The sequence below is a fragment of the Pogoniulus pusillus genome, chromosome 23, assembly GCF_015220805.1.
Source record: "Pogoniulus pusillus isolate bPogPus1 chromosome 23, bPogPus1.pri, whole genome shotgun sequence".
Classification (NCBI taxonomy): Eukaryota; Metazoa; Chordata; class Aves; order Piciformes; family Lybiidae; genus Pogoniulus; species Pogoniulus pusillus.
Window position 1 is genome coordinate 18,194,347 of NC_087286.1, and position 19,936 is coordinate 18,214,282.

Below are 19,936 nucleotides of genomic sequence, written 5' to 3' on the forward strand. Positions count from 1 at the left end.
TTCACTTATATCAAATACATGAAAGAGTAACAGAGGAGAAGCTCTCTGTGTGATACAGCTGCAGCATGCAGCACTCTATCTGCAGAATGTTGTTGTGCATCTCATAAATCTCAGAATCACATTCTCTGGTTCTGTAACAAAGAAGCATGTGAGAATAAATATTCTGAGCAATGAAACAACTAATAATAACTGTATATATCTATATCACTATAACTTCATGCCCTACATCTTAAAATAATCCAAAATTAAGATGTGACTGTTCTAGGAACGTGCCTGCCTTGGATGTATTCTCTGTGCTGTTCCATGGTGCTTCTTGCAGACAAACTGGTGTCTGGTAGAGAGGTTCAAGACAGAGTAAGGACATGAGTTGGCAAAGGAAAACCCAGGAGCTTCAGTAATGGTCAAAGAAGTTCTTTTCTTTGAAGACCAGCACACTCATTAAGTCCTTGCTGCTGCTGTTGGGTATTTATTTGGAGTGGCTCCTTAGGGCAGGTTAGGGATGGACATGTGTGAGTCTGTAGGGGTTCAGAGTTCAGCTGTACAGAGAGGCAGGGGAGAGCCCAAGAGAAAGGTGTGGGTTTGCTGTTTTCTCAAGACTATGAAGTCTGCCTGTATCTCTAACTATTGGTTAGAGTATAAACCCCTCTTAGTTTTTTCTGGTATTGGAGTATAAAACCCCTCTTAGTTTTTTCTGGTATTGGAGTATAAAACCCCTCTTAGTTTTTTCTAGTATCTCCTGCAAGTGGATGTGAGGAAATAGTGACCAACAATTTTAGTCCTTGAAGACTTTTGTGATGGGTGATAGAAATGTCTGTTCTCAGACACGTGATGAAACTCATAGTAATAAAATCTCTCTTATTTGGCTCATAATAACCTGCTCTGACTTAGCAGCAACTTTGTGCTTTATAGATCCATTTTTTAATGTGGTTTCCTTCTTCGTTTGCTCTTCATAGCAGAGTTAAAGAGTGATTTTACTTTTATTTTCAGTGGGGAATGGGTGGAAAGCAATGACTTTAGGTTTGAAAACAGGAAAGAGTAATGACTGTCAATTTCAACTGTTATGATATATGATGTCAGAGGGAAAAATTGTCACTGATGGCCATCCTTGATAAATACTTCCTTACCCAGCATCACCTCTTATGCATATAGCCATCTTCTATGGGGAAAAAATAAGAGTATTTGAAGGTTTTAGGACTTTTTTTCCCCTCTCTGACTGTTTTTAGTACATCCAGTACCATGACTGCAGTTACATATTCTTAACAAGAGCAATAATAACCTTTGCAATGGTGAAAATAACATTTTTAGGCATAAACATGTGGTTGTAAGTTTATTTCTTTCCTGTGCAGAGGTGCATGCTGAGTCCTGCTGGTGGCTGGGAATTCTTATTTCTAGCAGAAATGACCTCTCATTTTTAGTCCTGCAGGGCAATAAAATAGTGGACTACACAGCCTTAATGCATAGCTTTCCTGAGAAACTACAGCTGCCTTGGGACTGCATTTTTTTGCCTGCTATGGGCCCCAGGCAACTATAAACGCTGGGAGCGCAAAAGGAAACATTTGAGGCAGTTATCTTTTAAAGTGCTGGCATCTGCTGGAAGCTGGTCAGGCTTTGGATGGGTTAGATGAAGTCAAAATCCATGATGAATTTGCACATGGTTCTGCATGGCCCTTTAGGTTAGTTCAGTCATTACTAGGGTTTATTTGTAATCCATACTGTGCTGCATGGCTCTTGCTGTGCTAGCGCTGAGTTACTGCGTAAATTCTTACTTAGAAGTAGCTGCACCCTCATGTACATGCTCATGTATTTTAGCTGGTTAAAATGGGAAAAATAGGGAAAAGTTTGCTTTACACACTATTTTTCCTGGTCTAGTTACTCCTCAAGAAATCTCTCCTCCTCTAGCTTCATACTTACCATGCACTTGTAAAACGTGACATGCGATCGGAGCAGGGAAATACAGTTTAGAAACCAGCACTGGTTAAAAACACCCATTGGTTTTTACTCCCTTTGTTGCTGGTGGCAGGCAGGTCAATGTCATATCCCACTGCCTCTAGAATTATCACCCAGGTAGTCTGAGAGAAACCACCACGACGTCATTATGACCACGACGTCATTATGACCATGATGTCACTGTGCAGGGAAAACACAAGGTCGAATCAGTTCAAAGAAACATGAAACTCCTTCATATATCTTCTCTCTGTGAAGCCCAGTGTGCTGCAGTCAGGTTAAGTTAGGAATCTGTTTCCTGGAATTCCTCTTTCAAAAGTCAACAACATGACTGTGCTCACACAGTCCCGGTTGGAGTGGTCCTCTCTATTTATATGGAGGAAATAAATCCAAAGTAGCTTAATCAAAGTAGATCTTCAAGTTTCACTCCTCTCTAGAAAGCAGTATCATCCTCAAAGATGCCTGTGCTTTCCTGATGTGGATGTTAGGAAAAACACACTACATTATGTGATGGTTTGGGAATTATCTCTGCCCCCCATTCTTAGGAAATCACCCAGGCTAGACTCAGCTGACTGGAAGTTAGAGAATGAAGTTTTATGTTCACAGCTTAGCACAATATACAAGCAGGTATTTACAATATATTACAAATATCTACAGCTGTAGACAGAAAAATACAAGCTAAAAATAATACAGAAACACAACAGCCCTCTCAGAAATCAGAGTGCCCAGGAAGGGCTCCCAACCACCCTTCCACCTTCTTTCCATCCCTCTGCCTTATCCCAGAGTTTGCCTTATGTTCAAGGTGAGTTTGGAGAATCAGGGGGTTAGAAAGCAGAAGGATTAGTTAGACAGTTGGTTAGGCAGAAAAGTACACACAGCCAGAGCCAGAGAGCAACTCTGTTATCTATATTTATCTTCTTCTTTTTATCCATCTCAGCAAGCCTACAAGTGCAGCAGATATCACCAATGTTTCCTTTTCACAGCCTAGCATCTCATTCTTCTCACCAAAATATTCCAGCTAGCTTCAAGCTAGCACAAATTCAAAGACAGTCTTCCCCAGTACCTCCTTCCATAAGTTCTTCTAAAACAAATGTCTGAACACAACCCTCTGTAGGGTTTGCCTTATGTGCAAGGTGAGGTTGGAGAATCAACAAGGGGGGTTAGAAGCAGAATTAATTTTGTTTAGCCTAGAGAAGAGAAGGCTCAGAGGTGACCTCATTGCTGTCTACAACTACCTGAAGGGAGGTTGTAGCCAGGTGGGGTTGGTCTCTTCTGCCAGGCAACCAGCACCAGAACAAGGGGACACAGTCTCAAGTTGTGCCAGGGCAGGTCTAGGCTGGATGTTAGGAGGAAGTTCTTCACAGAGAGAGTGATTGGCATTGGAATGGGCTGCCCAGGGAGGTGGTGGAGTCACTGTCCCTGGAGGTGTTCAAGCCAAGCCTGGCTGGGGCACTTAGTGCCATGTTTTAGTTGATTGACTAGGGCTGGGTGCTAGGTTGGACTGGATGATGTTGGAGGTCTCTTCCAACCTGGTTGATTCTGTGATTCTACTTGGGTTAGACAGCAAAAGCCCAGGGAGAAAAACATAGGCACTGAGTCCGACAGACAGAGACTCTCACACTGCCTTATCTATGTTTATATTCTCTTTTTCATATGTCTCAGTGAACCTATGAGTGCAACAAACATCACCATTGTTTCCTTTTCACAGCCTATAATCTAATTTCTCTCCCTCAAATATTCCAATTAGCCTCAAACTAGCACACATTATTCCAGGGAAATATCATTAGACCTTTGCTCTCGTGTCCTTTCTTGGCGACATGAGCCAGGTGAAAGATCGCTGCCGCCTTCAGGAGCCTCTGGGCTATTTGTATGTTTGCCTCATTGCTGAGAGGTTAATGAAAGAATTAACACATTTCCTTAAGCTGTGTTGCATAGTCAGTGCCTTTGGTTTTGTGCAAGCCAGAAATGTTCACATCTGCTGCTCTTCTGCAGATGCGACAGATTTTTCTTTGTTTGATTTGGTAGGATACCTAAATTTGAAGGGATGGAATAAAACAAATAAGTACAAATAAAGGAAAAGACACTTTTCATATATTGATAGCCTTCTTTTCTTTGTCTTTTCTCTCCTCTTGAGTGATTTGCCGTTGGAGAGTGATTCACTAGAGAGAGAGTGATTGACATTGGAATGGGCTGCCCAGGGAGGTGGTGGAGTCACTGTCCCTGGAGGTGTTGGAAAAAAGTCTGGATGGGGCACTTAGTGCCATGGTCTAGTTGATTGCACAGGGCTGGGTGCTAGGTTGGACTGGCTGATCTTGGAGGTCTCTTCCAACCTGATTGATTCTATGATTCTATGGTCTAATTGATTGAATAGGGCTGGGTGTTAGTTTGGACTGCATGATCTTGGAGGTCTCTTCCTACCTTCTTGAGTCTCTGGTTCTGTGATTCCTGCATAGCCTTGACTTGTTTTGTGTATGTGAAGAAAGGGGAATTGTAATGACATAAGTCACCAGCAGGAAACACATTGCTGAAAGAGTTGAAATTTTCCAATTTGAAATTTTGCAGACCTTAATCAAAATTGGGATTTTGTAGGGAAAATGAGTGCCAAGCCTGTGTTTGACTGCAGTGGTCTCCAGGAGAAACAGCAGCTCTGCCTTTAGGTCATTGAAAAACCAAACAAAGTAAAACCCCTGCACCGAGACTCAGAGTTCTATCCAGATATGCAGTATGAGAGGGCAGATAGTAAATCGGCCTGGACAGACTAAGACTGGATTGGCAATCAGATGAATACATTGTACTTTATTCTCATTCCTGTTCTTTTTTTTCCTCCCCCTTTCTCTTTTCCTCCAAGATCAGTCACATAGAAGTCAAGATAAATCTGAATTGTACATAGTGAGGCTGTGTAATGATACGTTTGATGCTGTGTCTCTCAAAACACCACTCTCAAACCTTTTTGCAGTAACCCCCTTTGTTCCTTTTCTGAAGGCACACTGATATCAGTAGTTGCCTTTCTGTCAAGGACAGAAAACCTGTGTACAAATATTCCTCGTATGTAAACAGCTCTTTTCCTCCTGGACAAAAAGAAAGTAGGTGAAAATGAAACTACAGCTTGAAAATATCTTTCAGGAACTCAAAACATAAATGGCAATAAAACTACAATTTCCCTCAAAGCTACAAACACAGTAAATAAGTGAAAATTTATGACACCTGCGAGGATATTAAGTATGCAAAACCAAAACAAAGGCAGCCAAATGACTTTAGCTTCACCCTGTAGTAACACTAAGCAAATTTGGTTAGTAGATAATGATGTTTGTAGTCCAAGATTCATTTGTTTTAAAAAAAAACCCAAAAGAGCTTAACTTCTTTTTTCAACTATTTTAAATCTCACTGTTATGACTGCATCCATAGGTCTGTACCTGCAGACCTCAGCTCATCCTGTGAATAACACCTCCCTAAAGGAAAGTGAGGCTACTATTTAATTAGATGTATTAAAGCCAAGAAGAAAAGCATGTTAAAAGACCTTATTCTTCCCACACTTAGCATGTAAAAGGTTTTGTCTATTCTTGGCTCTCATTATGCATTTTGTTCTAAAATACAGCCTTGGATATTTAGACTCAAGAGTCAGGATTCTTTAAATTAAGATTTCTATGAAAGAGTTTTGTTCCACAAGTGAAATGAGCACAGTGCTATAGTGATCGTGCCTGCCTAAGCAGTTTTTGGGTCTGATAGAGTATTAGGCAGGTCAGGTTGGAAAGGTTTGCAGTACGCTCAGTTATCACTCTTAATAAACAGTAATTTCTTTGTCTAGTGCCTCTGTATTTGCTTAATTATTATGCCATGTAAAGGTTTATTCTCTATTATGTTTTCTTAGTTTTAAAAATAATTGTGTCCATTTGTTTCTGGGCTAGCTCAAGTGATTTGCATTTGAGTTTGTTAAGCAAAAGCTTTTTAAAGGCATGGAAATGTTAAGCCTGTTTCCTGGGCTTCATTTTTTGGAATTATCTGAGTTTAGGGATCAGGTACTGGGATGGTTTGGGTGTTACCTGCTCCCCCCAAACTTTGGAGATCACCCAGACTAGATTCAGCCAGCTCTGGAAATTTGAATGAAGCTTATATTTACAGCTGGCACAATATACAAGCAGATATTTACAGTAGATACAGTTATAGGCAGAAATATACAAGGTAAAAAGGTGATACAGAAACACAACAGCCCTCCCAGAAACCTGAGTCCCCAGGAGGGGTTCCCAGCTGCCCTCCCACCTTCTCCTGCCCCTCTCAGCCTTACCCCAGTCCCAAGGAAGAATAGAGGTTTGACCAGGGGGTTAGGAAGCAAAGTGGATTAATCAGAGAGGCGTCAGAGAGGCTAGAGAGAAGTGCAGCTCAGGCAATGCCCCATGAAGTGCCTTATCTATGTTTGGATTCTTGTTCTTACACCTCTGAGCGAGCCTATGAGTGAAGTAGACATCATCACTGTTTCCCTTTCACAGCCTGTCATCTATTTCTTCTCACCAAAACATTCTGGCTAGCTTCAAACTAGCACAGTTACACAAACAGATTATTTTCATTAATAAATAGTAATGAAATTACAGAATCCCAGGATGTTAAGGGTTGGAAAGGACCCAAGGAGATCACTGAGTCCAACTCCCCTGACAGAGCAGGACAATCCTATCTAACACAGATCACAGAGGAACACATCCAGACAGGCCTTGGAAGGCTCCAGAGAAGGAGACCTCACAACTTCTCTGGGCAGCCTGTTCTAGTGCTCTGTGACCCTCACAGTAAAGAAGTTCCCCCTTGTGTTGAGGTGGAACCTCTTTTGCTGCAACTTACACCCATTGCTCCTCATTCTATGTTTCTTTTTCATAAATAAACTGCAAAACTGGGATTTGACTCAGATTCCAGGCTCCTGTTAAACCAGTCTGAGGTTCACATGACTGGGGAAGAAGAGCAGTGTTCTAAATATGAAGCTGTTTTGATTTACTTAGGCTGAACTTCATTTATAATGCACATGGTGCCAGCTAGATGAGAACAATTCACATGCTGTGATCAGTGGCTTGTCATGAAGTACCTGAAGATATTGCATAGTGTATTTGCATTAAGTAAGTATATTCTAATACACTGCAGCATGCTCACTGGAAGCAACTCAGAGATGGGAAAGTGGAAAGCTGAGGTGCAAGCTGGGCATCTCTTAACCAGGATGATCAGGTCAGGTCCCCTGCCTGTAATGTACCATCCTGCAAATAAATCAAGGGACAAGATTCAATAATGACCATTCCAGGGGCAATTCTTTCTGATTTTAGTGCCATTCTTGCCCATACTCAGTCCTTACCAGGATATATACTTCCAAATTGAAACATTTTAGTAAACTAGGAGGACTTCCTGAGGTTTCCCAGATACCTATTATATTAATTAACCTAATACCTATTGCATTAATTGAACTTGGCAGTAGGTAAAAATTTCTCCAAATTGTATTTTGCTGTCTTGTCCTTCTGTAATGCAAATGACTTCCATTCATGGTGACAGCAAATGCCACCATCCTTGTCTGAGGATGCACAGAAGAGGTGGCCTAACACTTCTGACCACAAGCAGGTCTAATCCAGGCCTGGACAGTTCTCACTTGAAGAGATTTGCTATCTCCTTGATTAAGAGAGATGTTTCTTACTCATCTCTTCGAGTCGAGAGACCCATTGAACAAAGCACAGCAGCAAGGCTGGCTCTCCATCCTGGTGAGCTGTTGTCTGTTAAGCACACGAAGCGTCTTATTGCCTTCCTTTAAATGTGGAGAAACTACCTTTAGACTGCAATGTGGTCCATTCACAAATGGACTATGAATTTGGAAACCCATTTGTTGTACTCAGGCAAGTAATTGTTTCTTTGCACCTCTCCCCATCTCAGTGGCGACAGCCAAATATTGGGAACATTTTAAAACCTCCTTGGGAGAGGTCCAGGGCTTTCCTGAGAATAGTGTTTATGGTTTGTTTAAGGTTATCAATTATGTCTCAAATAAAAAGCCCTCTGCAGATGATCATTGTGCTGTGCTTTGAACTCATTTAAGTGGACATTATTTACAGAATATTCTCTTGGTTGCGGCAGGTTTTGTCACACAAACGATATTACTTTTCCGTTATATACTGCATGTGACTGCCACCTAAGTTTGATAATAAATGTTGGGGAATAAAAAGCCAGGGTAAGTGTTTCAGCATGATAGCAGCTCCCATGTGATGGGAAATAATGTCATAAACTTCAAATTACCTTTTAAATAAATGTTTACGTCGAAGCCATCCATTAGATCGTCGCCTGAAGGGTCAGGAGGATCATTTCTTCGTCTTTCACTGTATGCATTATGATTGCTTTTTTTAGGTGTAAATGATGTTCTTAAATGAAGAATGGCACTCGAGCTCTACACAAACAAGAGCTAGACATTACTGAGTCGCAGTACAGCAGAAATAGCCTCAGCCTCTCAGCTAAATATAGAAGTGCTGCAGTAAATCGAATTCGTTCGCAGAAAATGTTTTGAATGGTGTATGCGCTGAGACAGTGCAGAAATGCAGCTCCTGTTGTTGGCACAGTTTGCAGCTTTGACATTTTAGTCCAGTTTCAGTTGTAGTTGTGGTTTGGTAGATGGCTGGTTTACCAACTGCTCACGAGAGTGAAGGCTTTGAAGGGCAAGGAAAAGCGTACCTGAGCATGCAGAGGAGTCTACAAGTAATGATCTACAGCATACTAATGGGGCATGAACTACTTTGGACTTTGTGTGGTTGTGATGTGATGCCACCTCTTTAACTGTCTAGAGATGATATTTCCCTGAGAGCTCCTTGTGTGAAACACCCCACATGTTAGGACTCTGCTGCTCCCAGTGCCTTTCATAGCAAGGACACGTCATTGACCAACGATCCCAAGGTTGAAGCCAGCTCCCATATTTGGACATTTCCAGCTCTTAGCTGGACCTTCCTAGTCCATATGTCATGAAAAATCTCATTTGGCTACCCAAAATAAGGCCAGGCTGGATGAGTCTCTGGCCAGCCTGATCTAGGGTAGGGTGTCCCGGCCCATGGCAGGGAGGCTGGAACTAGATGATCCTTGTGGTCCCTTCCAACTCTGACTGATTCTATGATTCTAAATGCCCCACACATCAAAGGTTTTACATGTGATAGCTTTAGCTCTGTTATCCTTGCAGCACTGGACTGAAAACCCAACCAGGAGTTGAAATGGTTGGGGTAAGGGAGAGGTTACTTTGAAGAAGCAGAAGCTGCAGGTGTGCTGAGACTGCTGACACGCACATGGGGATGGAGCAGGTTCCTCAGCCTGGGCTGGACTGGCTGGGAGTTGAGGAAGGAAGACCTGTCAAGGGCTCTTAGGCCAATCTGGGAATAAACTGAAACAAAAAGAATCTGTTTACAGGTAGGGGGGAAGGACATTGTCTTGGTCATTTAAAAAAATAACCAAGGCATTCAGTGGTGCTTTTGCTGCAACTATGATTTGACCTTCCTGTTTACATTAACCATTTTGTATGACATGGGCCATGACGTGGTTGCTTTGGTTAAGGTGTTTGACAGCTGCAGCAGCTCTGAGGGTAATTGCTTTGATTCTCTGTATGTCAGGAAATAAATATGTTGACATTTCAGATTAGATTACCTTGTTTTTAAATTCACATATGTTTGCTGTGTTTCTCAACGTTGCCTTTGTTCATGAGGACCATGAGCATGTTAAACTTCATTTTGAGACAACATTTCTTAGTGACATACTACATTTTAGATGGAGGTTGATCAGCTCTAGAACCACTTTGCTATATTACTTGTTTTGTCATTAGGATTTGCATTTAATTACATTAACACTGCTTAGTCACATACTACATTTTAGGTGGAGATTGATCTGCTCTAGAACAAATTTGCTATAATGTTACTTGTTTTGTCATTATGATTTGCATTTAATTGCATTAACATTTCTTAGTAACATACTACATTTTGGATGGAGGTTGATCTGCTCTAGAACAAATTTGCTATAATGTTACTTGTTTTGTCATTATGATTTGCATTTAATTGCATTAACATTTCTTAGTAACATACTACATTTTGGATGGAGGTTGATCTGCTCTATAACAAATTTGCTATAATGTTGCTTGTTTTGTCATTATGATTTGCATTTAATTGCATTAACATTTCTTAGTAACATATTACATTTTGGATGGAGGTTGATCTGCTCTAGAACAAATTTGCTATAATGTTACTTGTTTTGTCATTATGATTTGCATTTAATTGCATTAACATTTCTTAGTAACATATTACATTTTGGATGGAGGTTGATCTGCTCTAGAACCAATTTGCTATAGCGTTACTTGTTTTGTCATTATGATTTGCATTTAATTACATTAACATTGCTTAGTAACATACTACATTTTAGGTGGTGATTGATCTACTCTAGAACAAATCTGCTGTTATGTTACTTGTTTTGTCATGAATATTTGCATCTAAATGGTGTATTACTTTCTTGGGAGTTCACTTGATGCCCATTCTTTTTTTGTTAGCAGAAGTCAGTAATCCTTTCCACAGCAACCACTTGTAAAAAGAGAGAATTTTGACTTGAAGCAGGATATGAGCAGCAGGAACATATCAACTTAAAAACAAAGATCCTGTTCGAGTCCAAATGCTATTGTTAGCACAGAACTGGGGTGAGTCAAGTGGCAGGATGTCGATTAGAAGGTAATAAATTCATATCTATGCCACATGGCATGCAAGCCAGAAGATATATCACTGTAGTGGTTATGTAGTAGGCTACATATTTTTCTACCTTTACTTATTAGACTTTTGCCTGATCTAGTGAACTGTTGCCTCTGGGAACAGCTGATAGCCAGATACTCAAACAGCATTTGGATTTTTCTGTTGGCTTACTTTTCTGCCTTAAAAGTTTCCATGCTGATATCCTTTTCCTAAAATCATAGAATGGTTTAGGTTGGAAGGGACCTCGAGGATCATCCAGTTCCAATCCTCTGCCATAGGCAGGGACATCTCCCACTAGAACAGGTCACTCAAGGCCTCGTCCAACCTGGCCTTCAACACCTCCAGGCAGGGAGCAGCCACAACCTCCCTGAGCAACCTGTGCCAGTGTCTCACCACCCTCACTGCAAACAACCCTTTCCTAACAGCTAGTTTGAATCTCCTCTCTGCCAGTTTAAACCCATTGCTCCTCATCCTGTCATTACAAGACCTTGTCAGTAGTCCCTCCCCAGCCTTCCTGTAGGTCCCCTGCAGATACTGGAAGGCCACTATAAGGTGTCCTCAAAGCCTTCTCTTCTGCAGGCTGAAGAGTCCCAACTCTCTCAGCCTGTCCTCATAGCAGAGCTGCTGCAGCCCTCTGAGCATCTTTGTGGCCTCCTCTGGACTGGCTCCAGCAGTTCCATGTCCTTTTGTTGGGGGCTCCAGAACTGCACACAGGACTCCAGCTGGGGTCTGGGGAGAGCAGAGGAAATAGCACGTACTGCAAGGTCGCTCTGAGGTTAGTAATAGCCATTTTGAACTGTTGCTATCTTTTCCTGTGACATGTAATTTTTTTTTTACTGAAAAGAGTTGTGCTGGGAGAAGTATAGGCTGGATTTTAGGAGGAAGTTCTTGACAGAGAAAGTGATTTGCCATTGGAATGGGCTGCCCAGGGAGGTGGTGGAATCCCCATCCCTGGAAGTGTTCAAGAAAGACTGGATGAGGCATTTAGTGCCATTGTCTGATTGACTGGAAAGGGTTGGGTGCTAGGTTGGACTGGATGATGTTGGAGGTCTCTTCCAACCTGGTCGGTTCTATGATTCTATGAAATGTTTGGAGGGATCTTTAATTGTTGACAAGCAGTGGCAAGATGAGACTCAATGTGATGGTTTCAGTGGGCTTAGTTGAAAACTGGCCTAAAGTTTGCCAGGTTAAAGAAAAAGAAACAAACAACAGCAAAAAAATCCCCAACAGCATTATCTTAACAATATATTTCCAACCCTTGTCTGAAAAGAAGGTTTTATTGCATTTGATATATGGGGATTTTCAGATCATCCTACTGATGGCACTTGGGCTGCAACTATATTATCAATGAATAAGAAAACAGAAGCCATGGCATTTCAACAGTGGGAATTCTTCAGACTGTATTATTTTTCTTAGCCTGAGGCAGAAGACTGTGGCTCTTAGTACTTGTCTGTGCAGAATGAGTAATCTGAGCCAAATGTGTAAGCACATCTCGTGTGCAATGTGACCAGCTACTGTGGACTAGCCGCGCTTGCTGTGCGCCACAGGCAGCCGAGTGTCTCTCATGGACAATAGACATATGTTAAAAAATTAGAGTTTTATGATACTGTCTGAGATTTCACCACACATAACTGGTTCTAAAAGCATCATAACAAGGGCAGTGTGGCTGTGGGGCTGTTTATCCCGTTAGAGTCAGGATTTTATGCCGCAAGGAGTCGGTTTTAAGCAGCAGGCTTTTCTGTTACCTAACCAGAGTTCTGTATTTCTGAGTGCATTCTGCACATGGGAGCAACTGTAAATGCATATTCCCAGCGTGATCTATTTTGGTGTTTTAACATGGCTTGCATTAGCATGTGTGAGAGCTTGAATTTTCTTCCTTCGCCAAAGCTGCTTAAACAATACAGTGACAGATTTCTGCTTTGATTCTTCGTTAATGTCATTCTTCATCCTCCCTGCCCCACATCAGGGAGGAAGTGTTGTGAGTTTGCTATTTTAATGAAGAGAAATGAGGCATCTATCAACTAGGATTTGTGCTGGAGAGCACATCAATTCCGTTGCCTTGAGCTTGCTGAGTTTGCATGTCCAGGGCCAAGCAGTGCTCTCAATTACTCCTGTGCAACCCCATTAACTTCAGGAGGTTGCACAGCTCAAAAGTGGTTTCACAGAGCTCAGGGTGATATTAGGAGGGGAAAAAAAGGCTATCTGCTAGAGAAGTCAAGCTCCAAAATAGTCTTTTTGGTTATCTGAAAGGAGATGTGTGTGCAGTCATAATTACACTTTTGAAAGGTTAGGGTAGTCATCGCATAGTAATTTCATTGACTCTTTCTTTGTGGATGTGCCTAGCAGACAGCCTCCAGAAATCACCGCAGTGGGGGGGAAAGCACTTCCAGCCCTGGAAACATATTGTAAATCATATGTCTTTAGTAGACTGCATCCTGCAATTACTCTTAACCGTAGGTTGTTCCTTCCTTTCTCTCTCTCTAGGAGCTATGCCGCCAGCGCATGGCAGTGAAGACGTCCGACCGCCCGGAGCCCCTGCACGCCTCTCGAATAAACAGCGTCTCCTCTCAGTTCAGCGATGGGCCCATCCCCAGCCCCTCGGCCCGGAGCAGCACATCCTCCTGGTGTGAGGAGCCAGTCCAGTCCAACATGGACATCTCCACCGGGCACATGATCTTGGTAAGGTCTTTCTGTCGTCATGGCATGAGAAGCTTGGTCAGAATGGAAGGGACCTGCTCAGCTTTAAAAGAGAGAACTTATAAAGGACACAAACCCCATCTTTTCACAGGTGAAAAAGTACTCCTGAGCTTTGTTGGTAATCTTGGCTTTCTATTATTTAAACTAAAGGGATTTTTATTTCCATTTCTTTTTCACTGTATTTTTTGTTTCTCTTCTGGGGAATGTTCTTTTATCTTGGACATACAAGTTGTTTGTGCACTCGCTTTAAAAGAAAAGCAAGCCCTCTCTCGTCCCTTTGTTCCCTTCTTTTATGTTTACCTCACTTTGGGCAACTAAATTTCTGATCAACTCGCTGCTTTGTCTCATGTATTGTGTGTATGTGTGATGAGAAGACAGCAGAGTATTAGTGACATGGAGGAATTTGTTTTCCATTACTCTTGGAAAAGAAAATGGATCTGAATTTTGAGCCTCATCTTAATTTTGTTGTCCTTGGCTGAATTCATTCCACACTGGATCTCTTCCGTGTTTGAAATGATCCAAATATATTCTGTTGATGGAGTCTGCATTGGAAAGCTGAGGTTACATCCAAACACAGCTTGGGAGCAGTGTCAGAGTAGAAGATGGATACATGAAGGTCTGTGTATATGTTAGAGTCAGGTTCCAGTGGTTGGAACAGGCTGCAGCTTGTTTTGGTTTCTCAGTGAAAGTGTCATGCTGGGAGAGCATTTATCTCCCAGTTTTTGTGCCTTATTTTCCTGCTTCTTTAAATATATAGTTTCTTTGGAAAGTGCATTGGAATTACCTGAGTAGAAGTTAGATAATGGTAAAGGTGATGAGCCAGGTGCTCTTCTGCTTTCTAAATTTGATTTCTGCTCTTTATTAGTATGGTTGGTCTAATGTAAGAACCCAGTTGGTAGTGTCTGGAAACGTCCCTGTTAGTGTATTTATGCACTGCTGACAAGACTCACCAGTGAGTTTCTACTGGACCATGCTTTTGGGTTATAATTTTCTCTCTTCTTTCTCTCTTCTTTGGAATTTTGTTAGAAACTACTGTCTTCTTGGATGTTTTTCAAGCTCTTATAAGCCACCTCACATAATGGGGAAAGGAATGAAGGCAAGCAAAACCCAGAGAGCTAGTTTGACCTCAGCCAAGTTACTGACCTCCTTCAGCCTTGATCAGGACAGCTATAAAACTGAGCAAAAGCAGGGCAGGATCGTAAACTAGATGCTTCTTCAGAGTATGTCATCCTGAATAAACTTCTTCCTCTGTCCCTGTCTGTTGCCCCTTCTTGAGGGCATTAAGTATTACATTAAAATCTCATACACAAGTGCAATTTGGAAGGATTGTGCCCAAGACAGACGATCATTTGTTACAGCTTTTGTTATCTCACTTTTGCCTCAATGAAATTAAAAATCCACAAGATTAACTTTCATGGTTAACTAAAAGGCTTGACTCAAAATTAACATCCCAGATTACCCAACCTCAAAACAAGTTGCCCAGGGAGGCAGTGGAGTCACAGTCCCTGGAGGTGTTCAAGAAAAGCCTGGCTGGGGCACTTAGTGCCATGATCTGGTTGATTGGCTAGGGCTGGGTGCTAGGTTGGACTGGATGAGCTTGGAGGTTTCTTCCAACCTGGTTGATTCTATGATTCTAAGTTGATGTTGAGATGCTGGAACATGTCCAGAGAAGAGCAACAAAGCTGGTGAGGGGCCTGGAACACAAACCATATGAGGAGAGGCTGAGGGAGCTGGGGGTGTGCAGCCTGCAGAAGAGGAGGCTCAGGGGTGACCTCATTGCTGTCTAAAACTACCTGAAGGGAGGTTGTAGCCAGGTGGGGTTGGTCTCTTCTGCCAGGTAACCAGCAACAGAACAAGGGGACACAGTCTCAAGTTGTGGCAAGGGAGGTCTAGGCTGGATATTAGGAGGAAGTTGTTGTCAGAGTGTGATTGGCATTGGAATGGGCTGCCCAGGGAGGTGGTGGAGTCACCATCCCTGGAGGTGTTGAGCAAAGCCTGGCTGGGGCACTTAGTGCCATGGTCTGGTTGACTGGCTAGGGCTGGGTGCTAGGTTGGACTGGATGCTCTTGGAGGTCTCTTCCAACCTGGCTGATTCTGTGACTTTCTAAGTGCAGATTGCTGTGACAGGGTTCTGAGGCAATGCATTTGTATAGGAACAAGAGCAAAATTTCCTGTGCAGACGGAAATCTGCATTTAATATTTGCAAACAGTCTCAACTACTTTAAATGGAGCAAAATTGTTCTCAGTTGTATTGTTGGGAAAAATTTAAAACTCACAAAATGAAACTTAAAGGAGAGAAAGTTGCATATGGGAACCACTTATTGCAGCCCTGGGAATTCCTGCAAAATTGCAGGAAAGAATTGTCTTTGCATGGCAATAAATAAACATAAAATACTCAGATTGGTCAAGATCACTTTTATGGTTTTCAGTGTCCATAATTCAGTCATTCCTGTTTAACCCTGGATGAACTCATGCATGTGTTAGTTATCTAACTGCATATGTTATATCTTAGATGGTGAGAGGTCAAAGAAGGGTGAAAGAAATGCTATAGTGTCTTGAGAGTGCAAACCACACAGAGAGACTAAAAATAGTTAATTTGTTTAGTCTGAACTGAACAAACAAAAATCAGTGATTCAGGGGAGTCTGCCTATGTGCTTTGAAATACAGGATGGGGAAAAATTGTTCTTAATGGATGCCAGTGATACAATTAGGAGGAAAATATGGGTTAGAATCAAAAGGATGTGTTTAGCCTGGATATCAGGGCAAGCCTAATAGGAGGGTCAGGCAGACAGTGAGATGTTTACTTGAGGGAAGTAGTTAAACCATAAATTCAGGATATGCTGGAGGTGAAGCTAGGTTGGGTTTACATGGAGAGTTCAGCATGGCTCATCTGCAGCACTGAAGCAGCTGATTGGACTTGATCAGAAATGTTCATGTTTTCTGGCACTGTGGGTCACACTGAAAGCAGAGAGCTGCCCAATTTATGTTTGCTCAGAAATGGCTGCCTATATCTGTAGTACCTCATTTGCTTGAATTTCTCTGCCTCTGGAGATGCAGTGGCTTGTTGGACTTCAGCCACAGGAAAGGCTCACCAGACATGAGCTTTGCCTCCCCTTGCCCTGCTGCTACAAGCGGAGGAGAGCAAGGAGCCACTCTGCGACTGTTACATCATTCAACACAAGAAGGTTTCCAGTTCCTCCCATTTCCTGCTGCCACAATCTCATCTTTTCAATTTTGTAGATATTTGCTATGAAAAATATCTCAGTGCCCTAAAAATGAGTGAGAAATATTAGCAAGGGGCCCAGTAAGAATGTCAAATACCATATGCTTTTCAGAATGAACGTGCTTGCAGGTCTGTAGATGTATTTTTAAGCTCTGAGCAGCAAAGTACAAGGTGTCTGAGCTAGGGCTCTTCAGTCAGCTGCCAGGATCAACTTCCCCCTGCATCCCCCCCCCAAAAAAAAAAATCCCCAAAACAATGGGTTACTATAGAAAGTGGCAGCAGGGAATATTTTCTTCTGATTTATGAACAGAATGCACATTTAATGACAGCAGCTTAGATGATATGGGTCTGCAGCTGCTGAAGGACTCCATGTAATCTTGCTCAGAGGCAGTGTTGGTCAGAAACATTTCTGGTGAAGCTGTTTCATACCTGGAATGATGTCAGCTTTGGGTTTGTTGGAGCTTGTGGTTGGGCACAGGTGGTACTGTTTTGCTGGAGGAGTTTGCTCATCATTTATAGGGCTCAGGGTCTGGAGAAACCCATGTGGCTGTGGGACAGTTTCCTCACTTAGACTGAAACCAGTCTTTCAAAGAGAACAATCTTCCTGCCCCTTTCCTGTCCAGCAAAAACTATGTCTCTGCACTGCCGACAGCAGCATGAGGTGGTTTGTGCTGTTGGCAGGAGGAAGCAGGGAGGACTCAGGAGGCCCAGAAGGACAGCAATAACAACATTCAGAGGGTTTTTTCCCCCCTTTTTGCATTCTCTTTGCTCACATTTATAGCAGGAGGATGGCCCATATGGCACTTTGTGATTCTGTCTTTCTGAAAGATTCAAGCACTTAGGAAAGTGTAGTGAGAAGAGCATGTTTTATGCAGTCGTGTCTGTGGAGCTGACTGGCTGGTTTCAGCATGAACAGCACCACCACAGTGTCCTCGTTTCAGTCACTGCTGGTTTGGCAAGGGAAAAAAAATTGTTTTTCAGAGGGTCATAGCAAGGGAAAGAGCAAGAACTTGGAATTACATTTTTACCCACTTCATTCACGTTTGTGCATCTACATTTCAAACGCCAAGGCAGGTCCTAATAAAGTTGCAGTCCAACAAGAAAACCAGAAGGGATTTGAAGGTGTCTAGGAGTGATTTTGTTTCCCTAAGTTGGGCTTCTTAGACCTACATTTCTGGCACTTAATGAAGTAATTTTGGCTTGAATCTATAAATTCCCTTTCTAGTTGGTGCAGCGAGTGGGTGGCTCTGAAGGTCTCCAGGCAGTTCAACCGAGAGTGGATTTCTCTTGGGAGGCCTCCTGCTATGCCTGCTCTTTTGTTTGTGCTGAAGGACAAGTTCAGCACATAAGTTAGGTAGATTGGATCCCACATCTGCTTTGTACTTTGCCACCCCCGCTGCTAGAGAAGGTTCACCTAGAGCAGGTTGCATAGGATCATGTCCAGGTGAGTTTTGAAGGAGAAGGAGACTCCACAACCTCTCTTAGCAGCCTGTTCCAGTGCTCTGGCAGCCTCAAATAAGAAATTTTCTTTATGTTCAGTTGAAACTTGATGTGTTCCAGTTTGTGTTGGTTGGCCTTTGTCCTTTTGGTGGGCACCACTGAAAAGAGACTGGCTCCATCCTCTTGGCACCCACCCTCTAGACACTGTTAAGCATCAATAAGATCTCTTCCCCGACCTAAACAGCCTAAGTCTCTCAACCTCTCCTTATGAGATGCTGAAAACAGCTCTACTAACAGAACCATAAATCTAATAAATGGATATATGCACTGCATAGAGTTCATCAATAAAACTCAGCCAAACTATTCTTGAGCAGGTTGTCACTTGATTCTTCCATTTTGATTTGTTTCGTGTCTGGGCACCTCCCTTCTTCTCTATTAATCTCATTGAATGGTCCTTAGGAAATAATGACAATTACAGAGACAGTATTAAATCAAGGCAAGCATTCCTCTTGAACTTGGTATGGAATTAATTTCAAACTCCTTCTTTTTTCCCCCTTTTCCTCTAAATTCTTCCCTCTCAGTTGTTTTTCTCCAACATATTCATGATTAGAAATAACTCCCCAAATTTCTGTGACTACCTCTCGGTCTGTGGTTTGGCTGTGAGGTATTTATTCCAGCTTTGTTTAAGCTGCTCTGGCTGAACACTTTTAACCACTTTCTGTCACTCCCTAAGGCTTTTAGTTGCAAGATGAAGAAAATATTTCTATTAATATTCTAGAGTACAAAGTGTAAGAGCATTACATTAGGAGAAATAGATGACCCAAAACTGGCTTATGCAGCTGTTTGCACAAAGTAATAGGAAAGGATCATCGCCGTGGCTGAAACAAAACTTAGTGATTATCTGAACTGTGTTTCTCCCACACTTTTCTCAGTCTCTAGAGAGCATCCAGGTAATGCCAGTACCAGTTCTAGCAAGCAGGAATTGATGCTAGGAAGCCATTTAATGAAAAAAAGGTGAGTTTTGATACTTCAGAATGAAGATAAGGGATGTTACCAGGCCCTCGTCTGCTTCTGAGACTCTAATTAGTGGCAGAAAGGAGAGATGAACCCTTACCAGAAAGGAGCTGGCCTTGTCTTTTGACTGCCAACACATCCTCAGTAATGAAGCACTCTGCTGTATTTCACAGAATTCCAGAACATTAGGGTTTGGAAGGGACCCTGACAGATCATCTAGTCCAACTCTCCTGCCAGAGCAGGATCACTTAGAGCAGGTCACACAGAAACGTGTCCAGGCAGGTTTTGGATGTCTCACATTTGTCCTCTTGTACATGCTCACCTCTCCTATTAAGGCACTGATAACCTGTTGTAACAGTTAACTGTATTTTTAGTCTCACAGGTAGGAATTCCTATTTAGAAGGAGAAGGATAATGGAAAGAAGGTGGTTGAGGGATGCTTCTCAGGCAGGAGCCCCAGTATGGTAATAGAGGTTATAGAGCATTTCTGAGCTGGTAGCAGATATGAGAAGATGAGTTTTGACTCACTGTGGTGTAGCAAAATGGCTCTCACAGGTTGGGAGACACGATGCACCCCTAAGAACAAATGATATGGTAAGTGGAACTACAACTTGAGAGCTTCTAAGAAAACACAGCAGTTCAGGATGAAACTAGAGTTTAGTTGCTCTACTTACAAAGAAGGGTCATCAGACTGGAGCAGTGCTTGTGCACCCTTACACTAGTTGCAGTTTAAGACATCCAGTGGTATTTTTGGGACCTCCTTCATGTGAGCTACACCAGAAGATGGTATTGGATATGGTCTGATTAAGATGCTCTTGCTAATGAAGATGACTTAATCCTTTCATTGATTCAGCAAACTTAATAGAATCATAGAATCAATCAGCTTGGAAGAGACCTCCAACATC

The 19,936-nt window shown here is 42.3% G+C and overlaps 1 protein-coding gene across 2 annotated transcripts in view; it reads left to right on the forward strand.

Moving 5' to 3' along the window:
* Positions 1–19,936, forward strand: part of PTPRN2 (protein tyrosine phosphatase receptor type N2) — a 705,188-nt gene that overhangs the window by 588,989 nt on the left and 96,263 nt on the right. For both annotated transcript variants that reach the window (XM_064162805.1, XM_064162806.1), the window contains one exon: positions 13,143–13,337. In XM_064162805.1, the coding sequence (XP_064018875.1) occupies positions 13,143–13,337 (195 nt within the window). The remainder of the gene's footprint in view (positions 1–13,142; positions 13,338–19,936) is intronic.